Genomic DNA, 27,743 nt, shown 5'->3' with positions numbered 1-27,743 from the left:
ATAATTTCCAACAGAAAATTGTCAAAATATACCCAAAAGTGTTGTTTCCCTATATAAACTATAGTAAACTTTACCCCCTCCCCAAGGGAGAACGGATAGCTTGGGGGTCCTGAAATTTACAATTTAAATAAAGCCCCTGATGATGTGTCCATCCATGCAGAGAAAATGACTGTAATACCTCTGAGTCTTGAGAAGAAGATTTTTGAAATATTGGTTAATGTTCCCTTTTGGGCCCCGCCCTGGCCCCTAGGGTTGGGGTAGGAATCCCAATTTTACAATTTGGTAGCTTCATCTACCAAGGATAATTCTGACCAAGTTTGAAAAAAATTCCATCCACCGGTTCTTGAGAAGAAGTTGATAATGTAAAAAGTTTACGCACGACGCACGACGACGGACGGAAAGTGATTGGAACAGGTCACTTGAGCAAAGCTCAGGTGATCTAAAAAGGTAAAATGTGCAAGAATACTAAAAATCATAATGCATGATTTTTTTCCTCTTCTTATAATAAGTGCGTAGCTCACGGGCGCCAAACCTCTTTAATGGTAACACATGCATGCGTATACAGAGTTGCTTCCCCTTGTTACACATTGCCTTCATTTTTTTTCGTCCGGAAATAGACGTCCTCTGGGGAAACAGGAAGCGTATCCTTGAAGCAAAGACAATTGTGTTTCAATCCAAACATGAACATCTTCATGTAGTGAAAGCAATCCTCATGTTTTATTACTTGTTTATGTAGATAAAAACTAACATATTACATTATGAGTGAAAAAAATTGATCACATAAATTATGATACTAGCAGCAAGGAAACATCGTCCAGAGATTATCATACTATGACGTCACAAGCATGTGTCACACTCCATTGACCTTCATCGGTTATTTCCCGAAGGATGAAAAATAACCGGAAAATCTTGGAAATGATGTCTGTTGCATTTATCTCTTTTTATTTCAGTTTTTGCCACAGGCACAAAAAGTAAAAAATGCAGATGTTTTCTGAAGATCAACCAGGTTCTGTAAATATTCCTACCTGGAGATATCTTCAAAAAGAGACGCATTAAACTAATAGGTCAACGCATATACATGTATTTGTTTTCATCGTCTAAAATTTCATCAGCTTTTGATTTCCATTTTTTGAGAATTTCAAATTCAATCCAGTGTGTCAGAATGGAACAGGAATTGAGACTACATATCGATGTAACGAAAATCTCAGTAACATAAAGTTTATATCACAATGTTGTTGTTTTTTCCTTCTTTTTTTAACTAACATCTCTATACATTTATTTAGACTCATTGTCAAATATGTATAATGTACCTATAGCAATTAACTAATGTTTTCCCAAACTTATCTCAATCATTCTTTTTGTGCCCTGACAGAAGCACGCAGAGGATTTAATTCTTAATGTGGGAGGAAGATGGAGTTATCCGGAGAAAACCCACGTGGTCGGAATTGCTTCTTTTTTTTAAGGTCAAACGTGTAACACACTGACAGTTTAAAATTATATACATAATAGCCAAGCCAAGCACTCACTACCATATTGCTGTACAATAAGAGTTTATTGAAATATCAATTTGGGCCCGGACACGTTCGGCCAATGTCATACCGTGGCAAGTTCGGCCCATGTAACACATAAAAATTCGTAAAATTGGCGGTAAAATCTGACTTTGCATGCTTTATGATGTCATAATTCAGCTGATCTCCCCTATTATTTTGTCGTTCTTAGTCTCATTAGAGCTTATGTTTTATTGTTATTCCTCGACTAGCCGACTTTAAATAAAGTTTATCTTATCTCATTCCGAAAGCAGTATTCTGAATCAGTAGATATCAGAAATCAACAAAAGCTATGCTCTTTAAGGCTTTGCCTTTTTATATAATATCCAAAACCATTTAGCATTGCCATTGGCTCTACTATAGACCACTGTAACTTGTTACCTGCAAACTTTTTTCTCCTGAAAGTGAAATATGCTTTTACATTTTCAATAGATTATCCATGTTTGTGGTATTATCACTATTACCTTAGGAATGGCAGTATGATGAGAACGGTTTCATGAAGTCTTTGTCTTGTCATGACTGGGAACCATGGTTCAACTAAAACTGAATGAACTGATGACAACTGACCAGAAGCTGTCTGCTTCCTTTTGACAGTGGATCAACGTTAAGTCGACGCTTTCCTTCAGCTGACAATGGCAAAAAACATTTACACCACCCTGATGTAGAGTCTAATAAATGTACTGGTACCGGAAACGGAACAAACATTACCCGTTATTTTGCATTCGTTAGTAAATGTGATGGGATTAAAAGAAAATTGAGCGTGTAATTATTGGAAACAAATGATTCTTATAAATATTTTGTCACACTCAAAGTATTGGATTTTGCACATTGGTAAAAAAGGATTTATAGTTTTTTTAGGCCGTAAAGTAGAACTTATTTTTTTCTACTTCTGATTTAGATCAATTTCTATGTTAAGGTAATTCTTAAGCTATTGGTTTTATAGTTAGCAGAATATTGGACTGATATTTTTCATTTGTACATCAATACAATTTTCCTTTTATGATATTTTTAAATAACGGTTTTCGACAACCAGGCACGTAAAGCTCTGTCATGTATGTAAATATAATCAGTTTCACACACAGAAAAAAATCTTCACGCGTACTATTTAACTTGTATATCTCGTATGTAATAGTGTCTAAATGTTTGCACGGATTATGAAAATAACAAGTTTTTCCTTTTTTGTCCATTTACCAGAACCGATATTTTTTTACGCAAAATTATTTTTTTGCAGCATTGCTATCTCATCTACGTTCATCGAACTGTTACTATACTAATACTTGTGAAGGCGGAGTGAAGTCGTTTCTGGTGCGCATCATGCTATTTTCAGAGTTTTGGCCCTCAGTGTTCCTTTTTTCATCTTTTTTTTTCATCTTTTTTTTTTATGAAGAGTTCGACGATGGACGAAGGGAGACAATCCGTACAAGTGTTTGGGGGGGGAGGCAGGAGGGGAGAGATGACGTAGATTAGACCAGGGACAGTATTATACATCCCTGATTAGACCAAGTTCATATTTCAACAAACCCAAGAAATGATTCAACCTTCCGGAGTAATAAGCTACGAATGTACAGTTTTGTGATATATTTTGTTTTAAAAATGAACCAGAAGGGTTTTGCCCCTAATGTACTCTATTTTTCTCGTTAAATAATATCAAAATGTTGTAACAGTTAGGGTACCAGTTCACGTAAAGCTCATTTCCTCTTGCATTATGCCTAAAGAAGGAGGAGAAGAAGTTCATTTAAATGTCGATAGATCCAAGGGTTCATCTCCCATGGGGTTAACAAACCAAACTTTGTTACAACATGACTTAGGGTATATATAGGTGTATAAGATTTTGGGGAAAACGCATATAGACTAGAATTGAAGCTCAGTATTCCTGGTTGAAATAAGAAGATAAGTCACAACTCTTTATGATACATTTCTAGCTAATTATCAGTGCTTTACAATTAAGTTACATTTGAATTTATTTTAACATGGATCCGAGAACTTGTTACAGTCAGGGACAGTATATAGAGGGGATTGGCAACTCTGCCCCAGTCAAGATTCTATAGCACGTCGCTTTTGTTTTTGTTCACCGAACCGCGAAGTCATCGAGAGCACCTCTCGATCAGCCCGCGTTTGCGCACTAGCGTTAAAATCATGTCACCAATCTCGCCGAGATGGGAGTGTTTTGATAACGGTTAGCCCTGATTGGGCTGTGTATTAGTAGGTCTTCTTTTTCACTATACGTCCCTGTTACAGTACATCTCTTTAAAAATGCCACCTACAGTGATGGCGTATTAACCTTAAGTTGATATATACCTTTAAAATGTTTCATATTAATCTGAACACGTCAATTAAGGTCCAAGCATAGCTGCTTGACTGAAATTCGTTACCTCGCATAATGATAACGCATTACGTTACGGTAAAAAAATGCAACTGTCCTGAGAGACGTATGTATTTATATGTCTCTGTTGTACTGAATGACCTTTTCATATTTTACAGAATACTGAAAGTATGATATCTTGAATTTTATTTTATTTCATTATTATATTTTTTTCAGGTGTAAAAAGTTAAATTAGGGTCGCATTCGCATATTCCGGTTAAACGGTTTGAAGCACGGACTTAGATAATCTAATTCCGTGTTTGAACACATTAAGGATGTACTCTCCTGAGGTTTCAATCACGTTCAAGTCTCGTTTTGATCTGGTGTAACGGGTTTTTGTAATATTTAACAAATTATGATCAAGTTTATTAGCAAACACGCATCTAAAAAATATGTCAAAAAAATAGATGCCTGTTGTTTGTAGAACTTTTTTTACTAGAATTTAAAAAAAATACCAATTCAGCGGCCATTTTGAAAAGGTGCATTAATGTGTATTTCTTGCGCATCAAAAAAGGCAAAAATTTCACCATTTTTGACACTAGATTGATCACTTAAATTGCCATTATGTCGCCATTTTTAATTGTAGTAGGTTCAATTTTGCTGTACAACTTTAAAATGTTTAATATGATAAAAATAATATGCAACAAACTGGAAAATTATACATTATTGATAAAAAAAATACATTTTTAGTGTAACTGAAGTAATTTTGATTTTTGACCCCGAAAAATGTAAAAAAAAATAACACAAATGATAATGGGACAAAAAAAGAAGCACACTGACCCCCCATTTTTGTGGATGTTTTAGAAAGAGAAATACATTTTTTTTTTAATTCATTAAATATTCAAAAAAGTTTAATAGCAGAACTTTTTATATCAAACGTTTAATCTGCAAAAGATGTTAAAAAATAAGTACTTTTTCATTAAAAAGTAGGGGGTAGAGGTTAAAAAAATCGGCTTTCTAAGTTAAGAGAATAAGATTAAGAAATTTTACTTCCATAATTTAAACACACTTGGAAGAAATTGAATGAATTTTTTTTGCAAATGGTCAAAACCCAAACAATCACCTAAAAGCACATGTTGTGTTTAATTGGTATCTTTGACAGATCATAGCACAAAAACGAACACACGGACATATAGTTTTTATTGCGTTTTCTACTATGCCATTAACTCTTTTTTCCTAAAATCTATATAAGAAAAAAAGTTTAATACAGGAATTTTTTGACTTCTCAGAGGTGTACATCCTTAACGAACGTACATGGACCAAGCTGTATATAGAGCTAAAAAGGCACAGCTACCGAGTTTTCTGACAAATAAATAACAATATATATATCAAGAATAATTTGTCTTTCTTACACGTACCCACTTACACGTTATAAATTATAGTCGACCTTAATTGTTTTATAAAGAAAAAGTTAAAAATAGAAATAGTCGGCATTTTAGTTTCGGTCAGGCACGTCTGAACCTCTTACATGTAATGTGACATGTACTGAAGATCTGAGTCTGTGGTTTAGCTATAGCTAGTTGAAACGATGGAACTGGATACGCGAAAGGGTCCTCTGATATAGTTTTGTACGTATTCCGGATATGCCTTACCGGTGTCAAAGTCTTATTTTACAATGGTCTTCACACCGGAAACGTCAAAAAATAGAACTTGCACGGTTGAATTGTTTTGGGTTTCGCGTCTAAGTGAGCAACAACATGTGTCAATACAAACAATCTCATGTTTATTATGCAAGGTGAACGAAATGCTACTTCATAGTCTCTTTGCTCACTCGTATGTCTAGTTTAAAAATAGCCATAGGTCTATTGCAAGGTTATAGAACCTTATGTTTTGACAGTTGTATAACTCTCACTGTATGTAAACATTGCGTTAATATTGTTATCAGCTGATTCCTCAATTTTTTTTTCCGGGAATATCGTTTTCACAGTAAGCGAAAGTCTGCTGATTTTTGCATGTGAATAGATTTAAGGGTGCATTTGTGGCGAATTTTTCTATACACCAATGTGTCCCTGGGAGCAAAAATCCCATGTCACTTTGACTGATGGGTTCTAGCAACTCGTCAAACAGACAGGATCAAAGCCAGAGGATGACAGAATCAGCAGAGAACCCCGCTGCTGGAGCAGAAGAGGAACAGACAGATCTCCAGGCCATTATAGCTTATCTTATACGAAGGTGATGAGCCCAAAAAGTGGGAAATTACATTGCACAATTTAATTATCTTTCTTATGAACAGGTCGGGGAAAACCACTAACTTGCGTATGATACGCAAACTCGCCTATTATACGTCAATTGGGGTATGGATTTGTTACTAAAAATAGATAAAATCACTTTAATCCTAACTTTTTCAAATTGTTTGTCCAAGTCGCATTTATTTAGTCATGAAACATCATACAAATGCAAAAATAAACTTTATTTGCAAGTGGGAAAGTACCAAAAATAGATGCATATTTCCGGTAGAGTTACATCAAGTTTCTATGTAGCCAACGCTTTCAGTAAACATCTTTTAGCAAAATATTATTTACCTTGTCGTAAATTAATGCGATTTTCAAAAGTTACTGTTAAAACGATTTGGGTTATTTTTAGTAACAAATCCATACTCCAACTGGCGTATATGATATATGGATTTTGCATATTATATACAAGTTGGTGGTTAAAATCCCCCAACCTGATGAATGGATGGCAGGATGCCAATATTCTTTTATGTAATTTAAGTGTAACAGCAGATTATGAATGCTGTAGGGCCCGGGCCAGATCAGGACTTTATTAGATCTCCAAATTGATATATCATGATACTGTTCTTCAGATATAAACCATAATATATTCTTTTTCTCTAGGAATTTGCTTCACAGTTTGTAATAGTTAATATTGTTTTGAAGTTTTGTCATCACCAACAGCAAAGTTCTTAGTCAGTGTATTTTTAGGTCACCTGAGCTTTAGCTCAAGTGACCTATTGCTATCCGTCTTCGTCCGTCGTCTGTTAACATTTTACATTTTCAACTTAAACTGAAATACTGGCAAAGGAATTTCATTAATATTTCATGGGAAGGTTACTGACATCTCCCCTCCCTGACCAAGTGTTGTTATTTTTCAGGTCGATCAGACATCCAATATGGCCACCACAGATGCCATTTTGAAAAACTATTTCAATTTAACCTAAAGTCAAGTTCTGCTAGGCTGATTGAACTGAAACTTTGTAGGAATGATCGACTCATGGTCCTGACAAACATGTTGTTATTTTTTACGGGTTGATCAGAAATCCAATATGGCCGACATGGCCGCCAATTTGAAAAACTATTTCAAACTTAAAGTCAAGTTCTGCTAGGCCGATTGAACTGAAACTTTGTAGAAATGATCGACTAATGGTCTTGACAAAGTGATGTTATTTTTCGGGTCGATCAGAAATACAAGGCCGCTATTTTGAAAATAACTACAAACTTAAGTTAACGTTATACTTAACTATTTTTTTACTCAAATTGGTAAATATTTCAACAACAAAAATAAATACTTTAGGACTCAGGTGACCGTTAAGGCCCATGGGCCTCTTGTATAATTTAATTGCTATATGAAGCTATATAAATATTTTGGCAGTCTGATGATAAGAGGTCTTATTTGAAAAGTATATGCTCATATATAATTACTATGTGAAACATAGTTTTTGTATGATTTCCAAATCAATATACTGTATGTATAGGCACTTTATAAATTGTGATTCATGTAATGAAATAATGGCATTAATGCTGTCTTGAAGTAATACAGTAGCTTTGTAGTTTAAGCCCACCACTATTATATTTGAATTAAAATCACCATCAAATTTTAATGGAAAAGTCTCAGACTTATACATGTGTTGCATATAAAGATAATTGATCTTTATGTTTGTACAGTGGACAAGTTAGAATCCTCAGACATGAAGATGACAGCAATGTAGAAGACGAGGATGAAGATGATACTGAATTTTATGGACCTGCTAACCCTCCAACAGGTAATTATATATATATGGATACACAAATGCATTTCCTAATATTCAAATTGGTTTTATTTTGTAAAATTAAAATGTATTTATATCTATTCAATAGTTAAATGGTATGAATTATTTGAAACAAAGATATGAAGCTTATTGAAATCTGCCTAAATTAAAACCATAGCCTGGAATCAAGATTTTCAATTATACTGACTGTAAAAGATTGGCTTTGGATTGCATACTTAAAATTTATGAAGAAATGTATACAATTGAACCCTTGTCATTACACAAATAGTATAACAAGAGTTTGTACTTAAATCAGATCATGATCCATGTATTGAATGTAGTGGTTTATATGTAACCTTGGTAAATACTAGCCGCAACCGGCTGTACATAGAGTTCAGAATAAGCAGGTTATAATGTGCATAGTGAAATAAGTTGAGGAATCATGCAAATTAAAGACTTCAGTTTTCTTTAATAAAAATTAACTAATTTTAAAATATACAAAATAAAATTACTATCATCTGTGTAGTATAGAAATCATGTCTGCTAGTTCTGCCAGTAAATTGAGCTTGTTCAACTGAGTGTTTTCTTGCCTTTTCACATTTTCTTTTTATAATGTATTTTGTAGCTGACCGAAATCCAGATACAGGTTTATTAGAGGTAAGAAAAAGTTTCACAAATACACAAATTAGATTATTGATACGCTGTATTGTTCTAAAGTGCCAGTATCACATGTAGGTATAAACAAAACATGTAGTGTTTGGAAATACACATGTTCAAATAAATTATTGGCAGAAGAGAAATATCATACACTGTATAAATAGAACATGCAGTGATTTTAATAACTAACTTCTTGTCTTTAAAGTTTAAAAATCAATTGTTTTCCCCTATTTTTCCTATCTTTGTCATTAACAACATTTTCTGTTTTGTAGAAAAGCGACCTGAAACAGTTAATACTTGGACAATCTGGCCGAACCCAGAAGCGACCACGAATGTCTATACCCACACTTCCACACATGATCCAGAATGTAGGCATAATACATACATTAGTAGTGATTTGTTGAAAGCAGAATTCTGTCCTGAGCACAGCTTCTTTGGCTGGGACTCATTTCTAGATATTAAGTTGAATTTTGTTTTTGAAACTCTCTACAAAAAAAAAACCTGATCTGCATACATATGTTGATTTTATTAGAATTGAAAGTTTGGTTTGTCTTGATCTGCAATGACTAGCATTGAAAAACACATTAACACATAGACAAGTAATATAATAATGATACAAGATAAGTGGTTCTCTGGCATCATGCGTAGTAATGACGACAGTGTATAGTGTGGTTCATGTAGGTGTCACACTGAGAGGTATTATACTGGGGGAGGGGACTTCGGTATACAAATAAGGACAGAATATTGATGAGTTATGTATGTCTTTTCAGAGAGAAATTGGTGCCAACAGATTTCAGCAGTTTACTGGTGGTGACAGACGCATTATAGGATGTCAGTAAGTCATTCATTGATTGATGTCAGTTCATTAAGTTACTTACTAAATCTTAGGATGCTATTAATTCATTCATTGAATTTTAGGACGATGATCATTTATTAATTAAATCTAAATTTGTTGGTAATTCATTTATTGAATTTTAGGACGATGATAATTTGTCAATTAAATCCAAATATGATGCTGATTCACTCCTTGAATATAAAAGATGTTGGAAAGTATTATTCATTGAATCTTTGGATCTCAGTAATTTATTTGCACACCAGGCATGAAACGCCTGTGGACTTTTGAGAAGGTGTGGTGTCTGTTGTCCATCTGTCAATTTCTTTGCTTATCTGGTTTATGTTAACCAAGTCGAAGCAGGTTTAAACTTAACATTATATGTTATGTTATCAGTACAAGAGTTTTAAATCAGCAAAACCTGTAAAGTTTCAGTTAAGAATAATAATTTGACCCTGTCTAATCAGTTGTTGTTAAAGGTACAACATAGCATGTATGTATGTATTGGTTACACTAAGGTAATTACTAATCATGAAATTTTGTTTTCTTAATGGCTGGAAATACATGTTTATAATTTTCAGTTACATTAGATTCATCATTAAGAATGAAATCGCAAAAATGTGTTAAAAAATAAAATATAATGAAAGAAATAATATTATAAAAATATAATAAATGAAACAATATAATAAAAATATGATATTAAATCATATTATACAAATAATATAACAGAATAATAAAGAAGTCATATGAAGAATGAGTGAGGTAACATATCCTTAAGTTAAAAATCTATAGGTCATCAACAGTTTGGTTCTTTATCATACTCATATATCAGATTTTAGGTGAGTAACTTTATAAAGATCACTTCTCAGTATCTTTGGATGCTAAACCAGTTAAAATTCACTATTTTGTAATGTAGAGTTATGTCCCTTCGTTCCACAGATTCCTTCCTAATCACCAGGATGTGGTGGCCAAGTATCACCACAAAGTTTTCTGTGGGACTTTCTCCAAAGAGGGAAATATATTCCTCACAGCGTGCCAAGGTAAACATGTTTTGTAAACATATAACAATGCTACGCAGTAAACATACAATTTGATGCAGAAAGATATTTTATTAATATTGTTTTGTTATTTCAGATGTAAATTTATGCAATAGATATATTGTTGGTGTGACATTGCATTACAGTGATGTGACATTGTTGACATCCAGAGTGCCCAACTCTGCACTGGTCGACATGTCTAATTTTGTGATTTTCAATGTGAATTCCATTAGTGTCAACCTCTGAAACCTCCAATGAGGGAGATCACCCTCATTCCACATTTCCATTGAGGGATAATGAGTGTGAAATGCAACCGAAACTGCTTTGCTCAATTTATGTTTCTCTTTATACATAACAAAATATCTCTAAAAGGTATCCATTTGATTCAGGCACACCTGTTATGGTATCATTTGACCACAGGATGTAGATTTTGAGTCTGTGTGAGTTTGGACTTGAATGAGGGAGTTTTGAGGGAAATTGGTGAATGTTGGTAAAATTGAGGGAGTCTCTTTCCTAATAAGTAAGATCTGACAGCTATTGCAAAAAAAAGAGTACTTTTCAAGGTCATTTGGCATTTTATCTATTTTCTCTATTATAAAGTCATTATTTTATCTTTAAGTCTGTGATGTCAATTTGTTCATTTTATGATGTGACATAGAGAATAATACATGCCTTTTTCCATATCACACCCAGTATCAACCCGAGACTGCAATATCAGCCCAAGGGCCGAAGGCCCGAGGGCTGATATTAGTCGAGGGTTGATACTGGGTGTGATATGGAAAAAGTGATGTTTTATTCTGTTTATTACATACTTACTTATAAAAGCTACTATCTTATGATAAATTTTTCTTTTGAAATATTGAAAAACGAAAAAAAAATCCAAAAGGGGTATGGAAAAAGTCATGATTTATTCTGTTTATTACATACTTACTAATAAAAGCTACTATCTTACGATAATTTTTTTCTTTTGAAATATTGCAAAACGAAAAAAAATCCAAAAGGGGTGTGATACGGGTTTTGCGGGCTGATACAGGTTTTGGGGTGTGATACGGCGAGGGCTGATATGGGTAAGAGCAATTGTGTCGTATCGCATATACAAAAAACCCGTATTTATTAGTAAGTATGTAATAAAATGTCATATTACATGAGTTCATATAAAAAATATGACATGGATCTGTTCACTGAATAACATGATACTCTTTTGATAACTATATATATCATATAGTACTTTGGGGATTTTATGTCGTTCTTGATCTGTATCTACCAGGATATATATACATAACTATATTACATGATGTATATAAGTCAGTGATTTGTTTTGCTCAGTTTTACTACCAATACAAATTATGCTTTATTTTTTCAATTCATAAAGGAACACTAGATACTTGCCAACACTCCCTATTAAGAAGCTAGGGAGACTCCAAATTTTGGACCCTAAAACCGCGCATTTTCAACCAGTCAATTTGCTAAACTATTCCTATCTTTTAAGATTGGATGATTTCATTTGAAAGAACAACTCAAAAGATGCCATATAAAAGCATTATTTTCCCCTTGGGTGTACATACACACATATTGTTTATACTTTTAGTTCTGAGTACGCGTAATCTACCCCATGGAAATTTGAAAAAGTTGGCAAGTATCGAACAGGCTGTTGTAAAATTTAGGTAACAAAAACACTTTCAGTACATCTATATTAACTTTTTTCAGATCAACATATACGGATATATGATACAACTAGGGGCAACTTTAACCTGCTCAAGACGATACGAGCCAAAGATGTTGGATGGAGTATCCTGGATACAGCCTTCAGGTATTGTAACACGGTGTTAGGTTTGTAGTGTAATGCTGGAGATATGGCAAGAGCAGCAGTATCAAAGGTTTGATATCATAAATAAACCTATACTTTTACTTGATAAAAAAGTTGTATTATTTTTACAGAAACAAGTGTTTTGTTGATGTCAAATTTAACTGTAAGATTTTTGACAAATTGCTACATGACATTACAAGTTGTACACTGTACTGACATTGAACTCTGACCGTCTTTGTTTTACAGTCCTGACGGTAACTACATCATCTACTCCAGTTGGTCTGATTGCAGTAAGTACCAAGTAGGGTTGGTTTGCAGAGATTGTGCCACTAGATCAAGCTGAAGAATGTTAATTATCATGATTATAATTGACATTCTTTAGCTTCAACCTCAGATACTTTTTTTTTAAATTGCTTTTACCACATTACTAAAACTAAATATTGGAAGCTACTGTATTGCACATTATTTATTTTTTTCTGTCTTTTTCTGTGGGAAGGGGTGTTCAAACTTTTGTTCCTGAGACAAACAGGCAGTGTTTACACTTTACACAACACCACTAATTATCCCTAGTTTTATACATTCTTTAAAGTGAGCGATGATTCATCATATAATGGAATGCTTTTCAGGCTGTTAACATAGTAAAAATACTCACTTTACAAAACATGCAAGCTAATTATAGAGTACATTTTGTCAGTTTTGATAATTTGTTTGTACAAAGTACTGTGTGTAATGCTTATCACATTGTTATATTTTTTCAGTTCATCTATGCAATATTCACGGAGAATACGATACCCACAATGCCTTGCACCTGTTTCCCGGGGAACACAGCTTTTGTATATTTTCGTTGACTTTTTCCTCTGACAACCGGGAGATCCTAGGAGGGTAAGACACAGCCCAGACTATGTTATTCATTTTAACTCCAAGTATTATAATTATGAATGAATCAGAACTGGTAAGATATGATACAATGGAAATATTATAAGTTGAATACTTTCAAATAATATATGATTGTATAGTGTGAGTGAAAATATTGTGGAAATTAAAGTTCAATCCTATATAAAAAAAAAATGCAGAAGTAATACATTTATTTAAATATTTCAAAAGTTAAAAATAAAGGGCCACATCAAAGACCAAATGTAAAATCAATGCCTATTGCTCATATGTCATGATTGGACAATATCCTGTTATTATTTCACTTGTGTTCTGTCTTCTACTTCTGGTACTGAGTTGGGTTCCATACAGAACGTTATAAACTCAGGCGCATGTCAGCAGACAGCTAAAAACCTCTCAGCATATTTACATTTAAAAACAAATAAAAAGTCACTAGCAAAGGCCTTGACGCCCTCTAATGATGACACTGATGTTATATCTGGAGGGAGCTTATTCCACTGCCTGATGGTCCGTTGGTAAAGGGAGTGCCTGTATGCATCTTTGATGCTACAAATTCCTGGAATTTGTTGGAACCTCATCAGTTGCAGCTGTCTGCTGCAACTAGGTGTTTATGTGGGACGTCGGCTAGTCCATGGGTGATCTTAAATATTATATATATATAATGGCCTGTCAGCATTTGTGATTTTTGTTAAGTGGAATATGACAGAAAAATATGCTATTGATATTTGAATAAATGAGCACTAAAACTGTAAAAGGGTCTGAATCCTATACTGATGTTGTAAGAATGTATTGGACTACATGTTATGTACTGATACTTTTGTCTTTTAGAGCAAATGATGGTTGCCTGTATGTGTACGACAGAGAAAGTAACCAACGGACACTCAGGGTGAGTTACTTATGTGTAAATAACAATGCCTATTCTTTAATGTCACACTTCCTAAATTCATAAAATGTTTCACTAGAATGAATCTAAATTTACTTTTGAGGTTGTACAGCTCTTAAAATGAATGAGATTTTGAGAATTGAGAATGTTTTTAAAGTGAAGAAGGTTTGTGATTCCAGGACTTCTGGTGTAGCCTAACTGTGTCCCTTCCCTCTACTAATCCTACTCCTGTATATAAAGTAACTATGTCCCTTCGCTCTACTAATCCTACTCCTGTGTATAAAGTAACTATGTCCCTTCGCTCTACTAATCCTACTCCTGTCTATAAAGAATAACTGGGTCCCTTCCCTCTACTAATCCTCCTCCTGTATATAAAGTAACTTTGGTCCCTTCCCTCTACTAATCCTAGTCCTGTATATAAAGTAACTTGTGTCCCTTTCCTCTACTAATCCTACTCCTGCATATAAAGTATAACTATGTCCTTTCCGTCTACTAATCCTACTCCTGTATATGAAGTAACTATGTCCCTTCCCTCTACTAGTACTACTCCTGTATATAAAGTAACTATGCCCCTTCCCTCTACTAATCCTAGTCCTGTATATAAAGTATAACTGTGTCCCTTCCCTTTACTAATCCTACTCCTGTATAAAAAGTAACTATGTCCCTTCCCTCTCCTAATCCTAATCCTGTATATAAAGTAACTATGCCCCTTCCCTCTACTAATCCTAGTCCTGTATATAAAGTATAACTATGTCCTTTCCGTCTACTAATCCTACTCCTGTAGATAAAGTATAACTGTGTCCCTTCCCTCTGCTAATCCTACTCCTGTATATAAAGTATAAATGTGTCCCTTCCCTCTACTAATCCTCCTCCTGTATATAAAGTAACTTTGGTCCCTTCCCTCTACTAATCCTCCTCCTGTATATAAAGTAACTATGCCCCTTCCCTCTACTAATCCTAGTCCTGTATATAAAGTATAACTATGTCCTTTCCGTCTACTAATCCTACTCCTGTAGATAAAGTATAACTGTGTCCCTTCCCTTTACTAATCCTACTCCTGTATAAAAAGTAACTATGTCCCTTCCCTCTCCTAATCCTCCTCTTGTATATAAGTATAACTGTGTCCCTTCCCTTTACTAATCCTACTCCTGTATAAAAAGTAACTATGTCCCTTCCCTCTCCTAATCCTCCTCTTGTATATAAGTATAACTGTGTCCCTTCCCTCTACTAATCCTCCTCCTGTATATAAAGTAACTATGCCCCTTCCCTCTACTAATCCTACTCCTGTAGATAAAGTATAACTGTGTCCCTTCCCTCTGCTAATCCTACTCCTGTATATAAAGTATCACTGTGTCCCTTCCCTCTAATAATCCTACTCCTGTATATAAAGTATCACTGTGTCCCTTCCCTCTAATAATCCTACTCCTGTATATAAAGTAACTTTGGTCCCTTCCCTCTACTAATCCTTCTCCTGTATATAAAGTAACTTTGGTCCCTTCCCTCTACTAATCCTCCTCCTGTATATAAAGTAACTATGTCCCTTCGCTCTACTAATCCTACTCCTGTATATGAAGTAACTATGTCCCTTCCCTCTACTAGTCCTACTCCTGTATATAAAGTAACTGTGTCCTGTCTACCTCAGATTGACGCCCACGAGGATGATGTGAATGCCGTGGCCTTTGCCGACAGTTCCTCTCAGATCCTGTTTAGTGGCGGGGACGACGGTTTGTTGAAGGTATGCCTCATACATGTAACCTGTCTATCAACTGATGTACACATGATATAAATTAGTCTATACTTTCATAGGATCTGTGTACTTTACTAAATGCAGTTTAATCAGAATCTCAATATGTCAGATGCTAAAATATCTCTAAATGTTTCATATTTTTCAGAGTCAGATACGGCAATTTTCAAAATTCGTTAATTCAATTTTCAGGAAAGTACGGAAAACATTATGAACAGCCTTTGTCCAGATGAACATGGTTCCACATTTTTGTCAATGACTGTTTTATTGAATTAACTTAAACTGGGATAATTATGCCAACATTCCATAAATGGTTCACCATGTACAATACTTGCTTAACACATATTTACTGTCTGTGTAGGTTTGGGACAGGAGAACCCTGCGAGAGGAAAACCCAATCCCCGTTGGTGTACTGGCTGGACACTCGGACGGTATCACCTACATAGACTCCAAGGTATGGCTGTCATGGCTGTCTGAAACGCTGGTAGACGGCATTAACGAAGGAAATGATCAATTTGAACTGTGTTATACAATGTTGTAAGACCTTCTTGTCATGAAAAATATAGCTGATTTTTATTATGGAAAAAAACATACACATGTAATTGCTGTAAGCATTTTAATGATGTAATTATTTCCTTGGTAAATTTTAACTTGTCCAGAGTTTCCATAGTGTTACAATTTGCATCAGCATTGAATCTAATGGCGAGGAGAAATATATTTTATTTCTAAAAAATATATTTAGTGATCAGAAATATTTAAAAATGATATTTACAAATTTATGGTAAGACGTTATCTACATTTTGATTTGATTGAAGAAACTGGGTAAAAGTTAAGATAATCAAACATCTCACACATAAGGAATTATTGTCCTTTCTGAATGATATTATGTTTGTAACATATTGACCTTACTGTAATGAAACAGAAAGTTGTCTGTAGCTGTATGTGTTGTTCCATCAGGGAGATGCACGGTTCTTGTTGTCTAACTGTAAGGACCAGTCAATGAAGCTGTGGGATGTACGCAGGTTCTCCTCCCAGGAAGGTGTTCAGGTATGTAAAGGCCATCTGTTCTCCTCCCAGGAAGGTGTTCAGGTATGTAAAGGCCATCTGTTCTCCTCCCAGGAAGGTGTTCAGGTATGTAAAGGCCATCTGTTCTCCTCCCAGGAAGGTGTTCAGGTATGTAAAGGCCATCTGTTCTCCTCCCAGGAAGGTGTTCAGGTATGTAAAGGCCATCTGTTCTCCTCCCAGGAAGGTGTTCAGGTATGTAAAGGCCATCTGTTCTCCTCCCAGGAAGGTGTTCAGGTATGTAAAGGCCATCTGTTCTCCTCCCAGGAAGGTGTTCAGGTATGTAAAGGCCATCTGTTCTCCTCCCAGGAAGGTGTTCAGGTATGTAAAGGCCATCTGTTCTCCTCCCAGGAAGGTGTTCAGGTATGTAAAGGCCATCTGTTCTCCTCCCAGGAAGGTGTTCAGGTATGTAAAGGCCATCTGTTCTCCTCCCAGGAAGGTGTTCAGGTATGTAAAGGCCATCTGTTCTCCTCCCAGGAAGGTGTTCAGGTATGTAAAGGCCATCTGTTCTCCTCCCAGGAAGGTGTTCAGGTATGTAAAGGCCATCTGTTCTCCTCCCAGGAAGGTGTTCAGGTATGTAAAGGCCATCTGTTCTCCTCCCAGGAAGGTGTTCAGGTATGTAAAGGCCATCTGTTCTCCTCCCAGGAAGGTGTTCAGGTATGTAAAGGCCATCTGTTCTCCTCCCAGGAAGGTGTTCAGGTATGTAAAGGCCATCTGTTCTCCTCCCAGGAAGGTGTTCAGGTATGTAAAGGCCATCTGTTCTCCTCCCAGGAAGGTGTTCAGGTATGTAAAGGCCATCTGTTCTCCTCCCAGGAAGGTGTTCAGGTATGTAAAGGCCATCTGTTCTCCTCCCAGGAAGGTGTTCAGGTATGTAAAGGCCATCTGTTCTCCTCCCAGGAAGGTGTTCAGGTATGTAAAGGCCATCTGTTCTCCTCCCAGGAAGGTGTTCAGGTATGTAAAGGCCATCTGTTCTCCTCCCAGGAAGGTGTTCAGGTATGTAAAGGCCATCTGTTCTCCTCCCAGGAAGGTGTTCAGGTATGTAAAGGCCATCTGTTCTCCTCCCAGGAAGGTGTTCAGGTATGTAAAGGCCATCTGTTCTCCTCCCAGGAAGGTGTTCAGGTATGTAAAGGCCATCTGTTCTCCTCCCAGGAAGGTGTTCAGGTATGTAAAGGCCATCTGTTCTCCTCCCAGGAAGGTGTTCAGGTATGTAAAGGCCATCTGTTCTCCTCCCAGGAAGGTGTTCAGGTATGTAAAGGCCATCTGTTCTCCTCCCAGGAAGGTGTTCAGGTATGTAAAGGCCATCTGTTCTCCTCCCAGGAAGGTGTTCAGGTATGTAAAGGCCATCTGTTCTCCTCCCAGGAAGGTGTTCAGGTATGTAAAGGCCATCTGTTCTCCTCCCAGGAAGGTGTTCAGGTATGTAAAGGCCATCTGTTCTCCTCCCAGGAAGGTGTTCAGGTATGTAAAGGCCATCTGTTCTCCTCCCAGGAAGGTGTTCAGGTATGTAAAGGCCATCTGTTCTCCTCCCAGGAAGGTGTTCAGGTATGTAAAGGCCATCTGTTCTCCTCCCAGGAAGGTGTTCAGGTATGTAAAGGCCATCTGTTCTCCTCCCAGGAAGGTGTTCAGGTATGTAAAGGCCATCTGTTCTCCTCCCAGGAAGGTGTTCAGGTATGTAAAGGCCATCTGTTCTCCTCCCAGGAAGGTGTTCAGGTATGTAAAGGCCATCTGTTCTCCTCCCAGGAAGGTGTTCAGGTATGTAAAGGCCATCTGTTCTCCTCCCAGGAAGGTGTTCAGGTATGTAAAGGCCATCTGTTCTCCTCCCAGGAAGGTGTTCAGGTATGTAAAGGCCATCTGTTCTCCTCCCAGGAAGGTGTTCAGGTATGTAAAGGCCATCTGTTCTCCTCCCAGGAAGGTGTTCAGGTATGTAAAGGCCATCTGTTCTCCTCCCAGGAAGGTGTTCAGGTATGTAAAGGCCATCTGTTCTCCTCCCAGGAAGGTGTTCAGGTATGTAAAGGCCATCTGTTCTCCTCCCAGGAAGGTGTTCAGGTATGTAAAGGCCATCTGTTCTCCTCCCAGGAAGGTGTTCAGGTATGTAAAGGCCATCTGTTCTCCTCCCAGGAAGGTGTTCAGGTATGTAAAGGCCATCTGTTCTCCTCCCAGGAAGGTGTTCAGGTATGTAAAGGCCATCTGTTCTCCTCCCAGGAAGGTGTTCAGGTATGTAAAGGCCATCTGTTCTCCTCTCAGGAAGGTGTTCAGGTATGTAAAGGCCATCTATTACTCTCACCAGAACTAGAAAAGCTTAGGTAACAATGGCTTCCGAGTCTGAAATTTTCAGTTTCAATATTTAACAAATTGACATTTTAGACCATTAAGAAACAAAGCTTACTTTGGTTTATTGTACACTTACCCGGTACTCCAGTTTTGCAAAAATGCATAATAATTTGGGAATTAAAAATGCTTCAACATCCGGGAATTCAAAATCCTTTAACATTTGAGAAGAGAAATAAAATGTTGAAAACATGTCCCCTGCTATGTTGATGGTCAATGAAAGACGCGTCCTCATCTTTAGTATGATTTAGATAAGACTATTGATAGGAGAAATGTAAGACTAATCAAAATAAACTCAAGGGAGTTGGCTTTTTAACTCGGTCAGTGATTTTCAAAATTGAAATCTTATAATTACATTTTGGATACAAGTTTGCAAAATTGTATACCTATGGAAATTATCAACAAAACAAACTGACGGTGTATGTCAGTTGATGTTGTCCGCACCAAGGAAACTACTGGAGTAGACGAACCAATTTACCTGTTAGAGTTAGGAGGGGTACACTAATGGTTAAACTGAGGTATGATACTGTAGTGATATGCTATCCTTTAATGTAGTCCACGAAGGGCGCGGTGGCCAAACAGAGGTGGGACTATAGATGGCAGCAGTTCCCGAAACGAGGTAAACAAATGTTTCGTCATCAGTATTATTATTTACTTGTTATGATGATAAACTTATGCTGCTTCGTATATTTTGTAAGATTAACTCTCACACAAATTTATTGAAAACTGAATAATAATTGTAAATGAAAGCTTTGGTTCTTGGAAATAATCTATGCTTTTTTAAATGTGACCAGGTGAGTAATATAAACATCGCCAGTAGTGATACAGCTTTTGTTGAATAATATAAGTTATCAATGTATGGTTGTTTCGCTAGTAATAAATGTACCAATATCCATTAGATATAAAAAAAAAAATGGTTTTGAATTCCAAACAGTATCTTGTACAGTCGAATATGCTCAAGCGACCATGTGTTTTATGCGACCACTTTTCATTCCTCCCGACCGTTGTTACTATGTAATTTAACTGTATTAAGCGACCATCTGTCTTACGCGACCAGCGACCACCAAATACTGACCCCCAAACTATGTTTTGTATACTGTATAAAGGGGAATTTTGATTTTCACCCTTCATTATGAGGATGAATTTATTCCGACGGCAAAAATATCACATTTATAGTCATTATATGGACTGGTAAAATTATTACAGGGAAAACCAGGATTTTACTAGGACTAGTGAAGGGCGAACATTTTAAAGTCTTCTGGTATACAGTAATTACGAGAATTTCAAAGTATGTTACATGTGTAGCTATAAATACTGCTAGAAAGCATATGACATCACTGGCAGCTACATCTACACGCTTTAGTATATTCTTGTATTGTCTACAGCCTCTAAGAAGAAGATTCTGAGTGGGGACTCCTCCATTATGACTTACAGGGGTCATTCCGTGCTTAATACACTGATAAGATGTCACTTCTCCCCGGAGTTGACCACTGGTCAGAGATACGTGTACTCGGGTTGTGCCAGTGGAACTATTGTAGGTAAGTATAGGGAGATATCTAAACACAGCATTGTCAACAGCATAAAGTCCACCCAGATTTACAAATAGGTAGCAGCTTGAACAATGGGCCACTGGTCACTCACAGGTTTAATAGCTATTAAACCTGTGAGTGACCAGTGGTCAACATATTTTATTCTGCCCATGCCTGGTGACCTACTAAGCTGGAACTTGATTTAACATTTTAGCATGCTTATACTTGTCTGTGATTAAGCTAAGTGATTAAGAAGAACAGAGGTAATGTTACATTTTACATGTGCAACTTTGAAATTGGATTCAGATTTATAAATAGATATAAAAGGTTACCAAATAGAATAACCTTTCCGGGTTATTTTACCCCAATCGGAGTATTTTACTCCTTTTCTAATCACTAGTGAAGATTAATTTTGTTTATTAACAAGTTTGTGTTTTGCGATAGTATTCATATCGTCTGTGATGCCTTGTTTTGTTTATTTACTCCTTCATTGAATGGGTAGTTTGAAGATGAGCAGAATCTTTACATAGTACTTTATGTAGAGATTTCTCAATTGTTATTGTTGATCTCGTTCAGTACAGTGTTATGTATTCTGTGTATGACCCCACTGTGTAATGACTTTGTGGCATTGTGATATTTTCCTACTCGGAGCAGAAAGGTGTTATTCTTACATCGTTTAATAAGACCGTATCACTAGTGGCCAGTTATCTCACAGATTATAAAAAAAACCATTTGAGTTTTCCATCTACCAAAAAAAAAATCCACAAAAATAAAATGCCACCAAAGTTTCCCTATGCACAGTTTGTATTGTGATAGTGTTTGATTGTGTATTGTGATTATATCGGTGTATGATCTATTATTGTGACATTTCAGTTTATGATCTGTTGACGGGAAAGATTGTAGCCAAGCTGTCAGGACACAACACATGTGTGAGAGATGTGTCCTGGCACCCCTACGAGAACATCATCATGAGTACCTCGGTGAGTGTATGGCCACTTTGTTAACAGTCTTTGTGGCAGAAGTCAACTAGCTGGTGTTATCCATGTCTTATTATGTCTGTGTGCAGTCTTACACACATATCACAATGTTTTTTATATAACCTGATCAGTCATAAAATGTCAATGGTTGCAGTGCATGGGTGAAGATCCCTAGATTCAGAGATGATCTTATTTTTATGTTTGCGAAGGTCCAAGTACCTACCCAAATTTGACATTGGTGTAATCTATGCATAATACTGCTTATGTTACTGTTACTATTAAAACCCCTCAGCTTCTTGTTCTGAATTCAGTTTGATGGCATTTGCAGATTTCTTATTATATAGCAAGAATGTAGACAGTTAGCTGCCTGAGTGCAGTGTTTAATTAAATCAGATGGCTCTGAAACTAAAGCATTAATAGTTCTGAAGACACTCAATTAATTAATGTCAACTTTCTAGAAACACTAATCTGCTGTTTTATCATAAACCTGTATAGCTAATACAACACTATTTCAGTGGGACAGCACTGTAGGTAAATGGACGTACAAGTACCAAGACCCGTCAGATAACGAAGAGACTCAGGAGATGAGCGGTGACGAAGACGAAAATGATTCAGATGAAGAATCATTTAGCAGTATACGGCGTCATCGTCGTAGTAGCGCACGATTGAGAATGCTGCAAAGAAGGAGACGAAAAGCCAACGTCTGTGTAGAGAAATGTGGCCTGCTGGATTAGGTGCACAAGAAACATTTGTGTTAGAGTGATATTGGTATACATTGATATCAAATAGAGTGATATTGGTACATTGTATTGCGTTGATATCAGTTAGGTACATCGATAATAAGAGACAAATGATCACAATGTATTTAGATTAAAACATTAAGTCTTGTAGAAGTGGAAATATTTGTTTTTGGAAAATTCACATTTTCACTCCTCAAACTATTCTTATATTGGAAATATTTGCATTAGCAATGCATTTACAGTGAATATTTTGTCTTATACTAATAGATTTGTGCAGATAAGTTACGAAATAAGCTAAACATTTCAATATCACGAAACTTCCACAGGAGTTACGTCTGGTGTGACTGTGTTGGTAACTTTATATATAGCAGTAACCAAACAGTGTTAACAGGATGATTAGGATCATTTTGTTGATTTTATTATCTGTTTGTTATAAGCAGAGTACTCTTTATTATTGTCCAGTGTGTTGTTTTTGATAAGTACAATAATGGTCATATTCAGCAATATCTATATACCTTTCAGTATTTATGTTAACTAACTTAGTTCAAATGTTTTTATTTCTTAGAAATAGAAGACAACTATAGAATGTTACTGTGCAGACAACTAGAAAAGTTACTGTATAGACAACTACAGAAAGTTACTGTATAGACAACTATAAAATGTTACTGTTTAGACAACTAGAAAAGTTACTGTATAGACAACTACAGAAAGTTACTGTATAGACAACTATAAAATGTTACTGTATAGACAACAACAGAAAATTACTGTATAAACAACTACAGAAAGTTACTGTATACACAACTACAGAAAGTTACTATATACACAACTACAGAATGATACTGTATAGACAACCACAGAAAGTTACTGTATAGACAACTACAGAAAGTTACTGTATAGACAACTACAGAGTGTTACTGTATAGACAACTACATAAAGTTTCTGTATAGACAACTACAGAAAGTTACTGTATAGACAACTACAGAAAGTTACTGTATAGACAACTATAGAGTGTTACTGTATAGACAACTATAGAGTGTTACTGTATAGACAACTACAGAAAGTTACTGTATAAACAACTATAGAATGTTACTGTGCAGACAACTACATAAAGTTACTGTATAGACAACTACAGAAAGTTACTGTATAGACAACTACAGAAAGTTACTGTATAGACAACTACAGAAAGTTACTGTATAGACAACTACAGAAAGTTACTGTATAGACAACTACAGAAAGTTACTGTATAGACAACTACAGAAAGTTACTGTATAGACAACTACAGAAAGTTACTGTATAGACAACTACAGAAAGTTACTGTATAGACAACTACAGAAAGTTACTGTATAGACAACTACAGAAAGTTACTGTATAGACAACTATAGAAAGTTAATGTATAGACAACTACAGAAAGTTACTGTATAGACAACCGCAGAAAATTACTGTAATGACAACTACAGAAAGTTACTGTATAGACAACTATAGAGTGTTACTGTATAGACAACTATAGAAAGTTACTGTATAGACAACTATAGAAAGTTACTGTACAGACAACTACAGAAAGTTACTGTATACACAACTATAGAATGTTACTGTATAGACAACTACATAAAGTTACTGTATAGACAACTACAGAAAGTTACTGTATACACAACTACATAAAGTTACTGTATAGACAACTACAGAAAGTTACTGTATAGACAACTATAGAATATTACTGTAAAGACAACTACAGAAAGTTACTGTATAGACAACTATAGAAAGTTACTGTATAGAGAACTGGAGAAAGTCATTAGTTATAGATAACTACAGAAATTGAACAATATATAATTAGTGAAGGTCATCTATAGATAACTTGAGAAAGCTATTGAATAGACTACAGAAATTGTTTCCTGAATTGCCCGAAATTTATAAAGTGACCGTTTACAAATAGTTTCCATTATCAAACAGATCATATTTCTTCATGACTGTTCATGAGTTTATAAGTAGATTTGTGTGGTTTTCTTTTGGTTGTAGATATAAAGAATCGTCTAACTACAAACTATCAAGACTATGCTGTCCTAACTTGTCTGTACGATATATATTTTGTACATAGACATACATTATTTGTCAGTATGATATCGTGGCCTGTTGAATTTGGTCCTTGTACTATGCAATAGTTTGACCTATGTTGTTGGTAACCTGACAGGTGTGAAGCATAAACAAACTATCCGAAAAATCTCGTACACACATGTGAAACTTGTAAAATAGTCAGCAGGAATCCTTTGAATTTTCTGTTCATTACATTCCTTAAAAGAGTGGGGGATTGTCACTGTTTGAAATTTTGTGTTGGAGCACTGTCACACTTGATTGGACGTTTAGATCTGATGTGCCTTGGTATAGTCATAAAGCAGAGAATTTCTCTGGTAACATTTCAATGAACAATATATCAACAGTTTTTGAAAGATTTAGTGTTAAGTTTAAACACAAGCTGCCTGCAACATTCAAAGTCAAACACGCACCTATTAGTACATGTAGGCTGTGAATTGTTTCCAATTATGCTGGAACAAGAGTTGTACATATGCTTTCTGAAGTAACACAGAGCACTAAATTTATATTTAAAGATAATGCACACCGATATTATTAGTTTTCTACTTTATTTAATTTATTACAGTAACGATTAAGACATAAAGACTTAAGTAGGGTTCTGCCCACTTTCTCCAAATTCTGCTTTTCCCTAGGTGTCTGTTACTCTCTTCATACATTGAAATACATTGTACATATACAATTTATATATGATATAGGTTTGTGAATTTAAAGTTTAGTTATTGTCAAAGTAAATCAGGTTCTCCTTTTGCTGTATCTGAATGAGATCATGGATTATGTACCTGTTTTTTTAATTTATTTTTTAAGAAATGTTTTGTTTTATTTTGTCTGTTATAAGTAAGACTATTTTCATTGTTTTCACTGGATATCTGTATAGTTACTGTAACTATACACACCAGTTCCTTTATTGCATGATTTATTTAAAAAAATTGATATGGTTCAAGAATAGATACAAAAGAAATTATCCATTTTTTTCATATAACTTAACAAGTAATGAGGAAAAAACATAGAGGATTATTTGTATGATGACCATGGATATATCTGGATATATGCTGAACAGTATTGGTATATATATCAGACTTTTGTAAACTTATTGTTGGATATGGATTCCATGTAATTACATTTTACGGTTCGAAAAAAATGTTGGGATGGAAATTTGTCCTCTCATCACCAACACTCCCTGTTAGATGAAAACCATGAATGTAATTTATGATTTGTTTTTTAGCCTTAAGCTCTGGTTGATTACTAATGGTGATATACATTATTATTATGAAACAGTTGTCAGTTTGCTTTTGATTAATACAGATTTAAGCATGCTTTTATGCTCGGTACTGAAAATACAGTCCTGTTTTTCACTTGGTTATTATTTATCCTACAAATACTTCATTGTATGTACATTTGTATTTATTTAAAGTGCAGTCTTTTTAATCCAGTCACTCGTAAAACTTTGATTACCAGATAAGAAAAAAACTTTAGCCGTCACTCACGCACACATCCTTAAATGACCTTAGCTGTTAATAGGAGGTTAAACAAGATGAAACCTAAACCAAACCCAGCAAAAAGTGAAACCAAAAGTGTATTGTTGGAATAATTATATCCCTGAAATAAGCATCTGGAAAGATTTTCAGAAAATATGAGTCCAGCTTTAATGAAGAGAGTATCCACAAAACATACATAAATAATGTTAGTAGGATAACTCAGCATCAACCAAACACTGCTTACAACACATTTAAAGGATCCTAGATTCTAAGAAACTAATGTAGTATAGAAATAAGTCACTAATTGAACCTGGTATTCTATTGTTTCTAAGAAAAAAATGTTGTTTCAGTATCATAAACAAATATAATGCTACTATAAACTATAGGTTAGCTATAAGCTATAGGTTAGCAATACAGGTTAGCTATAAGCTTTTATAAGCTATAGGTTAGCTATAAGATAAACATGTAGGTTAGCTATTTACTATAGGTTAGCTATAAACTACAGGTTAGCTATTAACTATAGGTTAGCTATAACCTACAGGTTAGCTTTACACCATAAGTAAGCTATAAACTACAGGTTAGCTATACACCATAGGTAAGCTATACACTACAGGTTAGCTATACACCATAGGTTAGTTATAATCTACAGGTTAGCTATACACTATAGGTTAGCTGTAAACTATAGGGTAGCTATAAGAAATAGGTTAGCTATAAACTACAGGTTAGCTATAAACTACAGGTTAGCTATACACCATAGGTTAGCTATAAACTATAGGTTAGCTATACACCATAGGTTAGCTATAAACTATAGGTTAGCTATACACCATAGGTAAGCTATAAACTACAGGTTAGCTATACACCATAGGTTAGCTATAAACTACAGGTTAGCTTTACACCATCGGTTAGCTTTAAACTATAGGTTACCTGGTTGCTATAAGTTAGCTATAAACTATAGGTTAGCTTTACACCATAGGTTAGCTATAATTTATAGCTTAGCTATAAGCTATATGTTAACTACAATTTATAGGTTAGATATAAGATATATGTTGGCAATAACTTTAGGTTAGCTATAAGCTATAGATTAGCTATAAACTAAACACAATTTGATTGAATGAACCAAAGAGCCAAGGCTGTGTAATAGTTATATAATTACAGCATGCCAGGCTACCATGGCAAAGAGCCAAGGCTGTGTAATAGTTACTAATTACAGCATGCCAGGCTACCATGGCAAAACACAAAAGTGAATCCCATTTAGTTTCATTTAGGAGCTTATTTGTAAATATACGTAGCCTGAACAGTTTTACTTTTCCCATACAATGTAAAAAAAAATTTTTTTATTGAAGACAATATGACACCCATTAATTGTATGTAGAAGGAGTTCTGTGTATCATTAATAGGATGTACAGTTGATGGTTGAGTAACCCCCTGGATACTCAGATTTGTTGATACAAGGGATGTGACTGCTGAGATTCTGACCCAAAAACATATAACTAGGGATGGAATTTTCATATCCAATGTACCCACATAACAATTTGATTTTTCTGTCAGATAGAATTGATAAAAAATAATAATCCTAAAAAATGATGAGGTTGCTGTGTATCATACTGGAATGTGACAAAATATTTTTTGTTCACGGTGATGACATTTACAATATATTTTCATAACACTTAAATACTTTTCCTTAGAGATTGTTCTTCATCCATTTTCAAGAGACGTATTTATCCCACACAATAAGTTATAGGAATAGTGTATATAATCCTGGAAAACTGCAGTGCTCAGTACTTGGTCCTACTTCACCTTTCAGAAGATGTCCCAGAGGTACCCTA

At 35.2% G+C, this 27,743-nt stretch overlaps 2 protein-coding genes across 4 annotated transcripts in view; one reads left to right on the top strand and one right to left on the bottom strand.

Annotated features, from left to right (window-relative positions):
• The window catches only part of LOC110446255 (N-acetylglucosamine-1-phosphodiester alpha-N-acetylglucosaminidase-like), a 31,394-nt gene extending 29,258 nt beyond the window's left edge, over positions 1-2,136 (bottom strand). The window contains exon 1 of the mRNA XM_021491299.1: positions 2,012-2,136. Coding sequence (XP_021346974.1) covers positions 2,012-2,064 — 53 coding nt within the window. The 5' untranslated portion in view covers positions 2,065-2,136. The remainder of the gene's footprint in view (positions 1-2,011) is intronic.
• A 3,416-nt stretch (positions 2,137-5,552) lies between these two features.
• LOC110446292 (DDB1- and CUL4-associated factor 11-like) lies at positions 5,553-27,247 on the top strand. Of its 3 annotated transcripts, XM_021491367.1 has the most exons (18): positions 5,553-5,644; positions 5,962-6,081; positions 7,791-7,888; positions 8,499-8,530; positions 8,803-8,898; positions 9,301-9,365; positions 10,302-10,402; positions 12,107-12,209; positions 12,453-12,496; positions 12,965-13,088; positions 13,926-13,983; positions 15,623-15,715; positions 16,086-16,178; positions 16,682-16,771; positions 19,667-19,730; positions 20,497-20,649; positions 21,514-21,620; positions 22,133-27,247. In XM_021491367.1, the coding sequence occupies exons 1-18, from the start codon at positions 5,607-5,609 to the stop codon at positions 22,349-22,351; spliced, it is 1,698 nt and encodes a 565-aa protein (XP_021347042.1). In that variant the 5' UTR covers positions 5,553-5,606; the 3' UTR covers positions 22,352-27,247. The 3 variants fall into 3 exon arrangements, with proteins under 3 accessions (XP_021347042.1, XP_021347041.1, XP_021347040.1); XM_021491365.1 differs by lacking the exons at positions 19,667-19,730; positions 20,497-20,649; positions 21,514-21,620; positions 22,133-27,247 and having other exon boundaries at positions 5,560-5,644; positions 16,682-19,411; XM_021491366.1 differs by lacking the exons at positions 19,667-19,730; positions 20,497-20,649; positions 21,514-21,620; positions 22,133-27,247 and having other exon boundaries at positions 5,553-6,081; positions 16,682-19,410.
• The last annotated feature ends 496 nt before the right edge of the window (positions 27,248-27,743 follow it).

This window comes from Mizuhopecten yessoensis, unplaced genomic scaffold, assembly GCF_002113885.1.
Source record: "Mizuhopecten yessoensis strain PY_sf001 unplaced genomic scaffold, ASM211388v2 scaffold2671, whole genome shotgun sequence".
NCBI classification, from domain to species: domain Eukaryota; kingdom Metazoa; phylum Mollusca; class Bivalvia; order Pectinida; family Pectinidae; genus Mizuhopecten; species Mizuhopecten yessoensis.
Note: the sequence above shows the minus strand (reverse complement) of the source record. Positions and strands in the feature narration are given on the sequence as shown.

Coding starts and splice junctions, on each gene's coding strand:
- LOC110446292 (XM_021491365.1), top strand. CDS start 5,607: ATGTGTCAATACAAACAATCTCATGTTTATTATGCAAG. Junction 5,645..5,961: donor TCTCATGTTTATTATGCAAG/GTGAACGAAATG, acceptor GATGGGTTCTAG/CAACTCGTCAAACAGACAGG. Junction 12,497..12,964: donor CTCCAGTTGGTCTGATTGCA/GTAAGTACCAAG, acceptor ATATTTTTTCAG/TTCATCTATGCAATATTCAC.